This window comes from Grus americana, chromosome 17, assembly GCF_028858705.1.
Source record: "Grus americana isolate bGruAme1 chromosome 17, bGruAme1.mat, whole genome shotgun sequence".
NCBI classification, from domain to species: domain Eukaryota; kingdom Metazoa; phylum Chordata; class Aves; order Gruiformes; family Gruidae; genus Grus; species Grus americana.
Window position 1 is genome coordinate 4,737,983 of NC_072868.1, and position 15,159 is coordinate 4,753,141.

Here is a 15,159-nt window from a genome sequence, read left to right on the forward strand (position 1 = left end):
TATTTCGTTTATTCCCCCCTGCATTTATTTGTAAGGGTTTGTTTGGGTTTTTTTCCCCACTCCTTCACAAGAACAAAAATTTCGGGGTACATCTGCAAACTCCATCCTTCCCTGGTGTCTGAGCACTATGGGGTAAAGCAAAGCTGGCAGGTGGGGTAAAAGCAGCCCCCTTCCCTTCCCCCCCCAAACTGTAGGATGACCTCTTCCCAAAATATAAGTGTCCTTCTGCTTGCAAACACCTTAATCCCACTGTCGGTGACAAGCCAGCGCTGCCCCTCCGTTACCGCCAAGGATGTGCGGTACCCCCCAACTCAAGCGGGTGCGGGGAGGATGAACCCCCCCCCCGCCTCCTCCGAACCCCCCACGAACCAGGCTAGCCTCATCGACTATGTTTTCTCTTTATTGTTTGATATATTTATGTACCACATTATATGTTAGAGATTTTTTTTTTCTGATATACATTTTTTCATCTTATTTACCACAATGACACCACATGTACATTGGAAACAGCTCCACGGATCTGGTAGATTGCACAGAATGAATTGTGTCGTAGTTTTGTTCCTGTATCCTGAACGACGTCAAATCCAACAATATATTATATTTTGTTTTTAACTTTTCATAATTTAGAAATAACAATTGTGAAAACAAAACAAAAGTCACCAAGAAGTGGACTCCACGTCTGCGATTTCAACCAGAGGCAAAACATTGTAATTGATGGGAAGCGCCATTCCTTGGTGTGAATTCGAATGGAAGAATTAAGCAGTCCTGACATCTATGTGACTACGGTGTAAACATTGCAGGTAACTGGCATTGCTGGTCATCAGCCGCTGCTTGGACTTGTTGGGCTGGTCGTACAATCTAGGTCTCATCTACATCCATCTCGCGCGGTGTAAAATGAAGGTCCCTGCTCCCAGCACCCACGGCCGGTTTGCCTCCGTCTGTGAGTGCAGTAACCCAACCCCATCGGATCGGCACCTTGTGTTTCAGCTCCTGAAACACTGAATTGCATATCTGTAAGGAGCATTGAAAACTGCGACTGTTTCCCAACAGGTCATTCGCGGGGGGCCAAGCTTCAGGCAACGAGTGAGGAGATAGGGGTGGGGCACCAGATAATTTCCTTCAAAAAATTCTAAGTAACAAAAAAATATATTTAAATCTTAGCTTATTTAAAAAGACAGCAGGGCGACCACTTTCATCTCTTCTTGTTTCCTTTAATTTGCACATTCTATGACATAGAATTTGTTGGATGCATGTAACGAAAATAATGACTCTTTCCATTAAAGGGATGCAGAATTATTTGGCTATGCGGATGTTCGATGCGATTCTCTCACTGCAACCAACTCTGGCCCCTCCTTAGTCTTCAGCGTTGGTTCTGAAAGCCTCTATGAGGCCTTCTAAAGAGTGGATGAACCCAGAAACGCTGCAGATACCACCTATAACGAAAATGGCGACATCAAAGAAGACATGGTGCCACAAGAGCTTCCTCCACAAGAGTTTGAGGTGGAAAAGACTGGGGAGCAGGAAACAGAGCCCTGCGCCTGTGAGGCTCCCAGTAAGACCCATCAAGAGGGCAAAATGTGGGACATAGATAGCCATGAGCAGGGTGAAAACTACCAGGGCACATCTGAGGGTGAGTCCCCAAGATTTGAGCCGCCCGTCACCCCCGTAGCAGTTGGGGAAGAACGCCCTGTTTCCATCTTGGAAAAGGGACCGCTCCAGGACTTCCACAGCTGCAAAGAATGGCAAGGGGTACGAAAGCAAAGCTTTGGCCACCAAGAAAATGTTGACTACTGCCCTAATAGTGGATGGCAAGTTGTCTGTAATGACTTCCTTGGTCTCATCAGCCCAGGTCAGATAGGCGACCAAGGCAAAGAGTCCCTTAAGGATGCAAGCTGCTATGTGAGTCCAGTTCATCATGCAATGAAACTCCTTGGGGTTCTGCATGTTCCCCTCTAAGGAAGGCAGAAAGATCTGAGAGGTGTAACTGAAGACAATGATGCCAATGGAGATGGGAAACTTCTTTACATCAATGTAAAACTTGACTTTGTCCCAGGCCCAGTCGCGTGCCCTGGAGAGGCAGTAGGCGATCACCAAGATGTTGATCACAAAGTGGGCTAACGTGCAGAGTAAGCTGAACTTGGAGACTGCCTTGAGGTTCTTCAAGAACGCACAAGGCAGGAGCACTGCCGTGGCAATGATGGACCAAGACTTCTGGGAGACAGGCAGGTTGGGGAAGCTGTTGTACATCAGGTTCCCACTGACCACCACATAGAGGATGCAGGTCATGACCAGTTCAATGATCTGAGCCACGTTCACAATTCTGCCTCCAAGGGTGGGGAAGCGGGGCGCACAGCACGCATTCGCTATGTCCACGTAGGAGTCTCTCACCCTGACTATCTCCCCATCCTCATTCTCTTCATAAAGACAGGCAATAAGGATTTTCCCGGTGTAGCAGCAAACCACTGCAGCAAAAATTATTAAAAAGAGTCCTAGGTATCCACCATGAAGGATGGCATAGGGCAGGCCCAGGACAAACATCCCCTAGAAAGAGACAAAATGGAAACCGTGTTGCTCGTCTCACAGAGGGGACCAGGCAGGTGCCCGTACCCGGGCACACGCAGGCGCACAGTCACAGTCACATGCACGCTCGCTGTCTCGCTTGCACACCATCACACCCACGCAATCGGTCACGCAGTCACGCCACGCAATCACGGCCACACACAGTTATACACCCCCCCTTTCTCACTGACGTACCACCCCCCACAATCACACCCGCGCAATCACACCCGCACACCCACATAATCTCACCCCAGAGCACGCGGAACAAGCGAGCACGGTTTCGGCGCCCGGGCTTTGCCCCACTCTCTGCCCTCTCTGTCGCCAGCCCCTCTCTGCACCAAGACCCCCAGAGCTGAGGACGCCCGCAGTTGCCGGCCCGGGCCCACCCCGGCGCAGCCTCACCACCGGCCCGGGCACCCCCCGGGGTCCCCCCTCGCCCCCCCGGCCCATGGGCTGCGGCAGCCCGACGGGGACACCCGCCAGCCCCTCCGTGGGGACACGCAGCGGGACGGGGCTTGGGGCCCGGCGCCCCTCCCCGGCTCTGAGCCGCATTCCGGGGGCGGGGGGCAAAGCGCAGATCCGGGTTAGGGCGGTTTTCCTTCCCCTTTTTTACTTTTTTCCTTTTTTTTTTTAATTTTCCCTATTTTTCCGCTATCTTTCCCCTATTTATATTTCTTTCTTTTTTCCTTTTTTTCCCTTTTCTCCGAAGTGGCTTTGCGATCACCCCTGGGCTACCGGCGAGCCGGGCTCGGGGCCGGGAGCGGAGCGGGGAGCGGGGCCGGGAGGGGGGGCTCTCCCCGGTGCCGGGCGGTGGCGGCGCGGCCGCGGTCGTACCTGGATGGCGTTGGTGACGTTCCAGCCCGCCTCCCAGGCCGTGATCTTGGGCTTGCCCTGCCCGGAGAGCTCGGAGCAGACGCCCGCCTCCTTGGAGGCGGAGGGCGGCAGGGGGCCGGTGCCGTCCCGCTGGTAGTGGATGTCCCCTTCCAGGGGCGGCTCGCCGCCCTCCTCGCCGCCCTCGGACTTGAGGATGTCCATCTGCAGCCCTTGCCGGTGCTCCATGTCCAGGTCGTCGCAGTGGGCGAACCCCACCGCCTCCTCGTCGGTGGCCGCCTGGAAGCCCATCCTCGCGAACATGCCGCTCATCTTCGCCTGGGACTTGTTGGACACCGAGGTGGCCACGCTGGAAAGCTTGCTGCGGAGAAGGGTGGCCATGGCGGCTGGTCGGATAACTCCGCTGCTCGGGGACCCTCGGGGATGGAGAGACCCGACGGGGCGGGGGAGCGGCGGGGCGGCGGACGGGACCTCAGCGCCCGCCGAGGGGCGATGGCCGCTGCGGGGAGGGGGGGCTGCTCCGAGCCGCTACCTCCGCGTCCCAGCGCAGTGCGAGCGGCTCCCCGCCGGGCTGCCCAGGGGCATGACACCGCTGCGGGGAGGTGCGGGCCCGCACGCCCCGCCGCCCGCTCCGCGCTGGCTCCGCGCCGCTCCGCGCTGGCTCCGCCGACCCCCCGCGATCAGTCGGCCGGGGATGAGGGGGCTGTCAGCAGCCGGCGGCTGTCACCAGACGGGCAGCGCGAGCCCCTGGCAGAGCGAGCCGCGTCTCCATCGCAGTGCGCCCACCTCGCGGAGAGAAGAGGGAGAGGGGAGAGGATTGCTGCATTTCTGGGGGAGGTACCAGCCTCCCCGGCCAAGCCCAGCCTTCCCCCCCCCCCGTCCCCTCCCCACCCACGCCCGCCGGGCCCCGCCAGCAGCGCCGCAGCGCGGATCTCCCCCCCCCCCCGCCCCGGTCCCGTCCCCCCCCGGCCCCGCAGCCTCCGCACTGCCCGCACTGCCCCACACCCACGCCGCGGGCCCCCGGCCGCCAGCCCCTTCCCCACGGCGAAACGGGCAAGAGCCTTATTGAAGGGGCGGACAAACGGCTCTCCACCGGTGCTTAACGGAATTTTCCTCCCCGCGCCTCCTCCTTTTTCTTTTTTCTCCCCCCAAAAAACGTGCGGCCCCTTTGGAGGCCGGGGGCAGCCGGGGCATCGTATCCTGCCACAGCTGCGGAGCACAGCCGTGCGTGGAAATCCGCGCACAGGGAACAAGGGCTTAGTGTCTGTAACGACTCGCACGACCTGTGTGCTCCGAAACCGGAGGGAAACGGGTTCCCGCTCCCGCCCGGGGCTCGCAGCCGGACGGCAGCGCCTCTGCCCCGCGGAACGGCACCGGCAGCGCCCTGCAGCTGCGGGATACCGGCACCCCGCGGGGATGCTCGGCTGCGGAGCTCTCCTCTTGGTCCCCGCGACCTAATGTGGACATTCGCCTTTCTTAAAAAAAAAGCACACCACACCACACCCCCCCCCAAAAAAAACCCCAAAACCAACCCAAACCCGATATTTTCGTTTTGCTTCCAAACGCTTATACTGATTTGCAATTAAAAAGCCTTACGATTTTTTCTTTATTGAAAATATTTCCGAGGTGAGCAGCCAGCAAAACAAACAACGGCAACGAGAAATCCCTATCCTGTGCCGTGGCAAAGACAAGCACAGGGTGGCAGGGGGAGCGGTGGCATTCTGGGGGGGTGTGTGTGAGAGCACGTCCCCCCTCTGCTGCGGGGAGATCGTTTCAATCGTTGTTTTATTAAAAAAAAAAAAATGTTCCTTGAAAGGGTTGGGGGGGGGGAATTCTGTGTTTCGTTTGCTGCTTTTGGAAGGTAAAAAAAGAACATTATTTTACTACAGATGGGCGGAAAAGCCAGCGCTAAATTATTTCCTAATCTCGTTGTCGAGGGAGCGCTCAGGCTGCGTTGCAGGTGGGTTGCGGCACCGAGCAGAGGTGGGGAAATGAACACACACACACACACACACACACACCGATCCTAAGAAAAAATCCTTAAACACACCTTTTTTTCTTTTTCTTCTTTTTTTGGTTTTTGTTTGTTTGTTTGTTTTTTTATTTCTGAGCCAGAATGCAAAAGGAAATTGGGTGCAAAGCGTCTGAAATGCCTTTAAAAAAAATTAAATAATATCCCCGGTGAGGGCCTTACCCCTAAGGGGATCTCTCGGTCGCTGCTCCCGGCTCCCGGTGCGGCGGGTGCTGCTGGAGCGGACGCCCCCCCCCCAAAAAAATGGGCTTTTTTTATAGCAACCGCTCCTCTGCGAGGGGAGGAAGGCGGCAAAGCGAGGCGCATCCTTGACTTTGCAGAGGAATTATTACATGTCAGTGCACAAATAGGTCGAGAAAGCCAAGCGGGGCACGCTTTCGCCCCGGGTTTAGCAGCGGCCCGCGGCGGGGCCCTGACGGGCTGGGATTTATCCGAGGAAAATTAAAATCAACCTGAGGAGGACACGGGGGGGGGGCTCGGGCCACCACCGCTGCCCTCGGCTGCCGCAGCCGCCGTTTCTCCTCTTTACAGTCTTGGTAAAAGACTGCTACGATAAACACTTCGGGGAGTTAATTCAACGATTTTTTGTTCCCGCCTTTTTTTTTTTTTTTTAATTTAGTCCAGGATAAGTTCATTGTGAAAAGAGACCTGAAGACGACCTGTTCCTGGAGGCTGCAGGGGGCATCAGGGAGGAAGAAACGAAAATTCACCCAAACCGCTCTCTGGTGCGTGAATATTTCCTAAAATCGCCCTGACACATCCCTTCCCCTGCCTCGGCACCCCCAGACCTTGGTCCTGCCCTGGCCGGGAGCCGGCGGGGCACAGCCGCAGCCCCCGGGCAGCCCCAATGTGCCTCCCCCCCCCCCCGCACCCCTGGAAGGGGGTGCCAGCCACTGGCATCATGGCAAGGGTGGACGAGAGGGGGTTTCGGCTGCTCGTTCAGCAACCAGTGTGTTAGGGATGTGCTGGGTTCGGGAGACACCGCTTAGGAAAAAAACCAATAAACCCAAAAAATAATCCCAAACCAAATTAAAAATCCCCACCAACCCAAATCCACAAAAAAACCCCCCACCAACAAAGAAACCCTGAATTACAACGAGATTGAAAATAAGTTCAGCTTCTCCGGGCCGGTGTGGAGAGATGTGTCCCGAGGCAGGGGCTTCCTGCGTGGGCCGTGGGACCCTCCGTGCCCGCCCGCGGACTCGTACCGTTTCTCCGGCCGGGGATGCCCTGCGAGCGGGGGATCTTTTTGTCGGCTGCTGGATGCGGCAGTGCCCCCTCCTTTCCCGAGGGACCCCCTCACCCTAACACCCCCGGCAAAGCACCGGCTGCCTTGGCGGACAGGAAACTGGGGGGTGCAGGAGACGCAGGGATTGCGCGGGGATGGCGAGGGGGATGCAGGGGATGCTGAGGCGTTCAAGGGCTGCAGGGGGTCCGAGGGATGCAGGAGCTGGGCAGTGGGGGGTGCCAGGGGTGTCTCTATGCCCACTCGGTAATCCCACGCCCGGTTCTAACGCTGGGAAGCTGAGCCTGCACCCGCCGCCTCCCCCCGCCGCTGGTGGGGTGCACCTCGGAGCCTCCCCCGGCAGCACCCTGCCCGGCTAGAAACACCTCCCCGGGGATCCCTCTGCCCCCGGGACGGCGGCTCGCTCCTGCCCCGTTTCCAGAGGAGGGAGAAAAAGACTTTCTGCAGCAGTGGCTGGAAATAAAAAGACAGCCCCCCCCCCCCCCCAAACTTCTGCCGGCGGCTAAAACGGGGGATAACGCACTTGGGGGGGGGGGGGGGCGCGGGGGCGGATAGAGGAAAGAGGCAGAGGAAGAGAGGAGAGAGAAGCCCAGAGAGATGGAGAGGAGGGTCGGGGAATTTACCTCTGCTTCTCTCCCCGTCGCCGCCCGCAGCGCGCCGCTCCGCCGGGGAGCAGGAGTGGAGCGAGTAGGGGCAGGCTGGAGGGGCGGATGGATGCATGGATGGATGCATGGATGGAGTCGCGTCATCCTGGGCTCCCCCCTAACTCCTAATTAACCCAGGCAGGATAACGGCGCCAAACCTCATCCAAAGGTTAGCGGCTCTCAGGGGGACGTTTGAGCTGCAAATCATTTCAGATGAAGCTAAAAGGAGAGAGAGCGCCTGCAAACGAGCCATAGCCCTCCCCTCTGCCCGGGGCTGACGCTGGAGGTTTCTGGGGCGGGTTGAGGGTCTTGCCCTCCTACCTCCTCCCCGGGCAGCCCTGGCAGGGCTGGGGGTGTGCAGCCCTGCTCCTGCGGGGAACAGCTCACCCAGACACCGGCAGATCCAGCCGGAGGAGCGACTCCACCTTATCTCTGCAGAGCAGAACTGGACGGGTTATGACTGGGTCTTCTGATTAATAAACTGTGGAGAAAAAAGGTATTCATGCTCAAAAATCATTTAAAGAAAGCAGGAAAGGCCAACACCGGGTAGGCTGCCTTTCTACAGCCCTCACGAGGCTGCTGAGCAGCACAGGGCAGCGGCAACTGCATGAAGGTGTGATTATTCAGGAGCAGGATGAGCATCACTCCTAGTTCGCTGCTCAGGCTCCCAAATCTCAAAGGATTTGATTCTCATGGGCTTCAGTGGGCTGTGGACTGCCCTAAACACATTGTGCTGCAAATCATGTCTGTGGGAAAAAGGGGACTTGCAATTCGTGCGTGCTCAGCTTCATCTTCCTCTGTAAGACTCACGAGAAGAGTGGGTATCCAAATGCAGGTGTGTAACCCTTTGATTCCTGCTCAGCATCCCTGCTTATGCCACAATATTTCCCCACTCCCCTAAGACTGGCCGCTGGGCATCATCAGCAGAGCTGCCAGCTGCAGAGACAAGAAGGCCAGGGGGGCACCTTCTGCCTAACCAGGCAAGAAGCTGCCCTGGCCACATCTGCCCAAGGACCAGCCTGCCCAGAGCAGACCTAATGCAGGTCAGCCCAGGCACTCACTCTTGGACAAGCAGCCACCCCTCCCGGACACGTACATGTGCACCCAGAGATGTGATTGCAGGAGTCAGAAGTGGTCCACCTTGTTCCCAGCCGTTGCTAAAAGCAGCTCCTGGGTTTATTGCCCAGGCTGTTACCATCCCTGCAGCATTAGAGATGCACAAGCTCATCCTCCGCTCTCGACCACGAGTGGCTGCGCAGCAGCGAGCTTCATCCCAGCTCTGCCTGCCCGTCTCCATCTCCCCTCCGGCACCGTGCAGGGGAACTCTGACAGGATAATAAAGAGTTGCACAATATACTATAAAAAGGCAATTAGATAAACTGCTGGATTGGGACCAGCTCCCGTGACCTAGTTAATAGCTCTGGGAATTTCGGGAGGGTAGGGAAGGAAACAGCATCAGTGTCAGTACACGGTGCAGGGCGAGGGGGTTTTGGAGGGGAGGAAGGGCTGCGGCACCCTGGAAATGCCCCGAGAAAGCAGCCCCGTCATAGCACAACAAACATCCCTGCCTTGGGTTACACCTTTTCCTTTCTTGCTCATGTTTAGAGCTTGCTGTCAGCATTTAGGGTGGGAAGTGAAAACGCTGGATATAGAACCAGTTCTTGCACAAGCTGCTGTTCAGTTTGCGCTCTGGATCTTGAGACTGAATTCATGCACAATGTTGTGTGCAAGACAAAGACAGTTGTAGCCAGAATGACAGATACTTTGCAGTAAGATAACCATTGCAGAGTAAAATCCAAAAGCAAAGTCTCCTGGAGAAAGCCCACAATAGATGTCCCCTCTTTATTGAATTTTTTTCCTGAACACAAAATGGCTGCCTAAATTATAGAGACATAAAACAAAGACAGAGCATATAAAGGGCAAGGAATATCACAATTTTAGATGAACATGGGTTGCAATAACAAAATTCTCCTGAAGAATACATGAAAACTAAATAAAAGCTTCTTGATTTAACCTCACTATTCCTAAAATAGACGACTTCTGATCTGTAATTTGGGGGAGAGTTTGTACATGAACTTCTATGATTTTCATTTCCCAGAAGGGAAGAGTCCTTATCATTATCATCTATAAACTAAAAATTCATTTGCAATTTGACCATGACATGTTCTCCAAGATACTTCCAATAAATTGGAATTAAATTTAACTCATAGTTTGTCTTTACTACTGACATAAAAATTAAGTGATAGCCATCGGTTACTTGCAATGCCAAATTCCCAGCTCACTACACAAGTAGTATTGTTCCCATGAGCTTAACAACGTTTTCATTGAATTTTATATATAAAGCTTCATCACTGTCAAATTAAATATTCATATATGTACATGCTCTTGTATTTCATAGAAAACGATTATGGACTAGGAAAGTGCATACTTCATCCATGCCAAGCTTTTTAAGGTCAACTTGCAAATAAAAAGTCCTCCTCTCCTGCTACAATTTTAAAGTCTAAGTCTAATTTAAAGTCTAAGTCTAATTTTTTCAAAATCGGATTGTCATGCTACCGTGCTCTCCAGTTGTAGACTGGCTAGTTGTAGATTTTCCTCCAGCCTAAAGTGTTTTGGTTTTTTTTCCTTCCTTTTTTCTTTGTGATTTTAAACAAAATCAAGGTCTACTTGCAATGAAAGTGCAGGTTGCAGAGGACTGAGCGTTACCTATAGCTATAGGCTAACCGGCAGTGACCGCGCAGGCAGCACCCCTGCCTGCCTCCCCCAGCCCAGCCCGGCGTATTCCCAGGCAGAGCAGGAACGAGGATTGTGCCCAGGAGGGCACGTGCGTGGCCACTCGGCTCGGTTAAGGGCCAAACGCTTCCGCTGTCCCTTGCTGACCCCAGCCCTGCTCCCCACGGAGCGCTCAGCTCCTCACACAGCAGCCTCTGCACCCAGCAACCGCTGCCTGGGTCCGACCCACCTCCTCCTGGTCCCATACCTGGTCGTATCCTGGCTGGTAAATGATGCTTCAAAGCACGGAATAAAAGCTGCTGTGATGAACCGTGACTGGTCTGTACAGAAGTTTCTCCCTAAGTAGCCTGCAGTCAGACGATGCCCCACTACTGGAGAGTTTTTAGATAATCTGGTTGGGGTTTTTTCTGAAGTTTTTTCTCTCTCTTTTTCTTTTTTAAATTATTTTTTCTTATTTTTTTTAACGGGAGCAGGCTGCGAGGAAGGGCCTCTCAGAGCAGAGGGACGGTGCCGGCAGCCAGCTCGCCTTTGGGGTGTTTCTTGTCAGAAGGGCTCAATCTCAGCCAGCTCCATCCCCCATCTGTGCATTTTCCTTCTCCATTTTGTGGCCATTTCTGATAAAGGCAAGTCGACGACACAGACGGTTGCTCACATCGCTCGCAAACATCTCTCAGCCCCATCCAAAAGCCAAGACCAGCCCATTGGGAAAACCTACCCCCCACCTTGTGATATTCCTGGCAATTCAGCCAGCCGAGGCTCGCAAGGGGAGCAGCAGGCACAGCCTCGTGCATCTGCCTTTAACGGGACCTCGCTCGGTGCTTTGGAGTGACACAAACAAGGAACGCCTAAGCCAGGGACTGGTGCTACTGGCAAAATTGCAGTTGGGTCTCTGAACCCAGCCCCTGCATCCCTCTACGGAGCTTCCACACAGAGGCTGCTATTTCCAGAGGCAGGATTTGGATGTGCAGCCTCTGCGTGCTGATATCACCAATTGGTTTGGGGTTTTTTTTTGTTTGTTTGGGGTTTTTTTGTTTTGTTTTGTTTTTTTAACCAGAGGCCAAAAATAAAAGCCGCATAAAGGATACAGTCAAAATCTGAACCGAGAAAAACACTGCGTGAGGCTATTACCACGTTGTAAGGAAAACCAAAGGGCAAAGCGAGGTATGTCATTGCTCGATCCAAAGGAAAGACTGCTCACAGCCCGCAGCAACACTTCCAGTGCCGCTGCGTCTGCTGCTGGGGAGGATGAGACTGAAAACCTCACGTTGTGCTGCTGTTTGAGAGTCCTCTGCACGCCCGCTGCCAGCTACCGAGGTACCTGTGCTCGTGGGCGAGGACTGGACGCTGCGCTCAAGTCGGCTTCCTGTGCGCTGCAGTGCAGGCAGAGTCCTGCTCTTAAAAAAAAATAAAGAAAAAAAGAAAGAGCGAGCATCTTTTTGCAGAAAAGCTCCAAGCACGTAGTTCTCTTTCATCCCACGCATACCGGTGTGAGCACTGCAACGCACAGTGCTGGGAAAACACGCTACAGCCCAAGGAGGGCGAGAGTGCCAGGCTTTCTGCAGCCTAAAGGGCAGAACCAGCTTTCCTGGGACTAACGGTGTAACTGAGGGTAAATGCAAGGAAATGCAGTTTACCTGGGTCTAATACAAGCAATAGAGAACACATTTATTTCTTACATGGCTCAGAGATTAGCTAATCACGGTGTCTTAATTCGCTGTTGCGTGCTGCTTCTGCCAAGCGCCTGATCCTCGATACCACGGAGCAGCAGATCATCTCACGCCGCAGACGTCTCCTCCGTGCTGCCTCCGGATCCGGTCACAGGGACAGCACATAGTCATTACGGCCTAAATGTAGCATTTCTGTAGGGTTTATCAAATACCCTGACCTGGAAAGCTTTTCTGTCAGCACTTCAGATTAGGAAAACTGGGACGGGGTAATATTTGTTGTCCTTCGGAGCAGACAAGCCGTGCTGCAGGAGCAGCTCCCTGTCCAGAGGCACCAAAGGAGTCCAGCCAGCCCCGGGGGGGGTCTCAGCACTGACCCCATACGCAGAAGACCATCGCAGAGAGGCTTTTCTTCTTTCATTTAGTGTAATGTACAGAAAGAAAACAAATACTGGGACATGACCAAAATTATCCCTTGCCAGGAGACGATAAGAAGGGAACAGACCATGAGCTAGAAATCACAGCTGCAGCAGAGGATGTATTTTTTGTGACACAGCAGCATACACTTCAGCTGTGCAGCTCACATTGACCCACAGCAAATATTTCAGCAAAATAGAAGTTTCACCTGGTACCTCTGCAGCAAACCTCCCATGGGGCTTTATTCAGGCTTCCCGGCGGGCTGGGAGAGGCCGAAATGGGCCCAGGAGGGTGCAAGGTGCAGCCAGCCCGGTGCGGGCAGGGTGGTCCTTGCCCAGGGGTCTGCTCGGCTGCTGCACATTACAGGGACAACTTTTGTGCCCTTCCATGAATATAGTTTAAGCCTTTGAGTTAAGCGGGGAAAAGGCAAATGGGATTAAAAAAATACTTACAAATAATAGTGCTTGGCACCGTCCCGCCCCATTCAAAAATATCATATATGCAATATATATAAAAATATGCATCCACCTGCATATAGGTTCTCATCATGATGTGTACCTCCTTGCACCTGCAAAACTGGGCAGAACTGCTCCTGTTACCATCGAGAAAGCTGAGAAACCAAGAACTCGCACCTGGACGGTGATGAATCCCAGCTCCCTGGCCCCCGTCCCGTGCTTGCTCTGCCCAGAGCCGTTCTTACGGCCGCCACCCCGGCGGTGCCCGGGCTTTTCACAGGGATGGCTGCATCGTGCTCCCGGCGCTGCCGCGTGGGTGGGAAGCACTGTTATTCTGCCTTTCAGACACGATAAATGGAGGCATGAGGAGACAGGTACAACGCGTACGTACGCATCAGACTCCCACATTATCCCCTGCAGAAAACTGCAGTTAAGCACTTCATTCCATATGTATGTTTTGCCCTAAATTACTAGTACAAACAGAATTTTTTTTTTCCTGATGCCAGATATCACGCTAATAACGTCTGAACCCCAAGTCTGTGCCTTTGTCACAGGAACATCTACTTTGTGCTTTAGCCATTGGCTCCAATTCCTTTTTCAACACCCTGCTCGTCCCACCTGAAAAACCTTTTTTAAAAAAATATTTTGGGGGCTTTTTTTTTTTGCATTTTCTTTTTATTGCATTGATCCTGTTTTAGCCTTATAAAACTCATCACGGCAAGCAGCCTACCAAGCCAGTGACCACACAGTACCCTGGAGTACTTTCCCTGCACTAAAGCAGCATTTCTGCTCCCTCTCTCCATCCTCACTAGCGAGCAGAGGGCAGCAGCACGGAGGAGCTGCCCGAGGCTCAGAGATGCTCGTGGTGCCAGCGAGGCCACTGCCACCCCTCCGCTGAGCACACCAGGAGCCCAGCCCAGCACGGTGCATCTGCTCGGGACACACCATAGGTTTTGGAGGGAGCTTCGCCATCCCGTGCTGCCGCTCTTCCATCTTACCCCGCACTGCAGGCTCGAACTCCAGGAAATTTTGCTGCTGCTTTCTCCTAATAGAAAAAGGGGGGCATGCTGCTTTGTGAAACACGTCATTGTGTCCCATGGAAGAGCCCACCAGCCGGGCTCACTGCATTCGTGGCTCAGGAACTTTCCAGCACCAGTCAGGACCACGACCTTGTACACGTCCACGTGGCTGGCAAACAGATTCGGGACTGGCTGTGGCTGCCTGGCTTCTTAACGTTGATAACTGCTCTGAGCAGCAGGCTCTTGGCCTCTCAGTGACCATGGAGGTGAAGGCTAAACAGGGCCCAGATTCACTCTCAGAGCATATTTTAGAGAACCATAAGGTCCATCACCCTGAATTTATTTGAATGCTGCTGATGCTCGGGTGACCAGTCTGGCTTGTGTGGTTTCCTTGGCACGGTCCCCAGAGGAAAAAACAATTTCCCAGTGCCTTCGAGTCTCCAATTCTGCTGGAAATCCCAAAGGGAAGGAGGGGTAGGAATGTGTTGACTGCTCCATGTCTCCAGCATGTTAAATGATGTCTCCGTCATAAACCAGAATGAAGGGCAGAGATCCCAAAGTACTAAAGACCCAAAGCCGTAAGTCCAAAACCCAGAGTTTTGACTTACCAGTGTGTGCCGCGGTGGTCTGACCATGCCAACCCACCCAAGAACCCGGCCTCACTGCCTGGGGTGTTGTGCTGGGCCAACGCTGGAACCCTGCCGTGTGAGCACCTCAGTTCACGCTGCATTTGATTTGATCCAAACTGTCATCGTCCTGGCAGCGGATGTCCACCAAGACTCCAGGTACCACTCCTGCTCTGCACTGGAATTCAAGGGTTTTCAGCAAATAGAGTAACCAATCTATTAGCCACCTTTACAGCTTTTCGTCCTTTTGTACCTCAATTTAGACCTCTGTAAATGTGTACCAGAATGTTCTTTTCACAGGGGAGTCTTAAGCATGGTCAAAGCCTTTAAACTTTGAAGAGAAGATAGCAGCCCATAGACTCAAAGTACTACTATTAAACAGTTCTCATAGTAAACCTTTTAGTATCATAACACTAAATTCTTTTAATAGAAAAGTACTTCTTAAGCAATTTAGTTAATTTGATTTATGAAAAAAGAAATTTGGAGAGTGTAAAACCTCAGGAAAAGAACAGCAGGGAAGGGAGCTCTGTGATTACCTCCCCCTGCACACATGTAAACTGTTGCTGAGATAAATTAATAATGAGACTTAAAGGTAATACTTCTCCATGGAGCATGTCAGACAACAGAGTGAAAGATGGCTGTAAGCCTGGGAAAGAAGAGGGCTGTGCGGTCTGAGGGCAGGACTGTGCTTCAGGAACTCTCTTCCAATACTCAACCACTTAATCTTAGGATTACCTTATTAATTAAACATGTTTTGATAATTGCATGGGGTAGAAGATCCTCAGGACTTGTTCCTCAAGACTTGCAGGTGTCATTAGACTTAGAGCTGAGCACGGCATCTGCTCAACCTCTCAGCTGAGCTGACATCCTTCTTGCCGTGTCAGAGGTCTGTGGCTGATAAAACTGCAGGCTTTTTGTTGTGCCAAAAACTCC

General features: G+C 53.3%; 1 protein-coding gene across 2 annotated transcripts; it reads right to left on the reverse strand.

Annotated features, from left to right (window-relative positions):
• Positions 1-389: 389 nt before the first annotated feature.
• SLC32A1 (solute carrier family 32 member 1) lies at positions 390-7,375 on the reverse strand. 2 transcript variants are annotated; one of them, XM_054845446.1, is made up of 3 exons: positions 7,292-7,375; positions 3,394-4,176; positions 390-2,541 (listed from the first exon to the last, which is right to left on the reverse strand). In XM_054845446.1, the coding sequence occupies exons 2-3, from the start codon at positions 3,769-3,771 to the stop codon at positions 1,354-1,356; spliced, it is 1,566 nt and encodes a 521-aa protein (XP_054701421.1). In that variant the 5' UTR covers positions 3,772-4,176; positions 7,292-7,375; the 3' UTR covers positions 390-1,353. The 2 variants fall into 2 exon arrangements, with proteins under 2 accessions (XP_054701421.1, XP_054701422.1); XM_054845447.1 differs by lacking the exon at positions 7,292-7,375 and adding an exon at positions 5,585-5,635.
• Between the last annotated feature and the right edge of the window lie 7,784 nt (positions 7,376-15,159).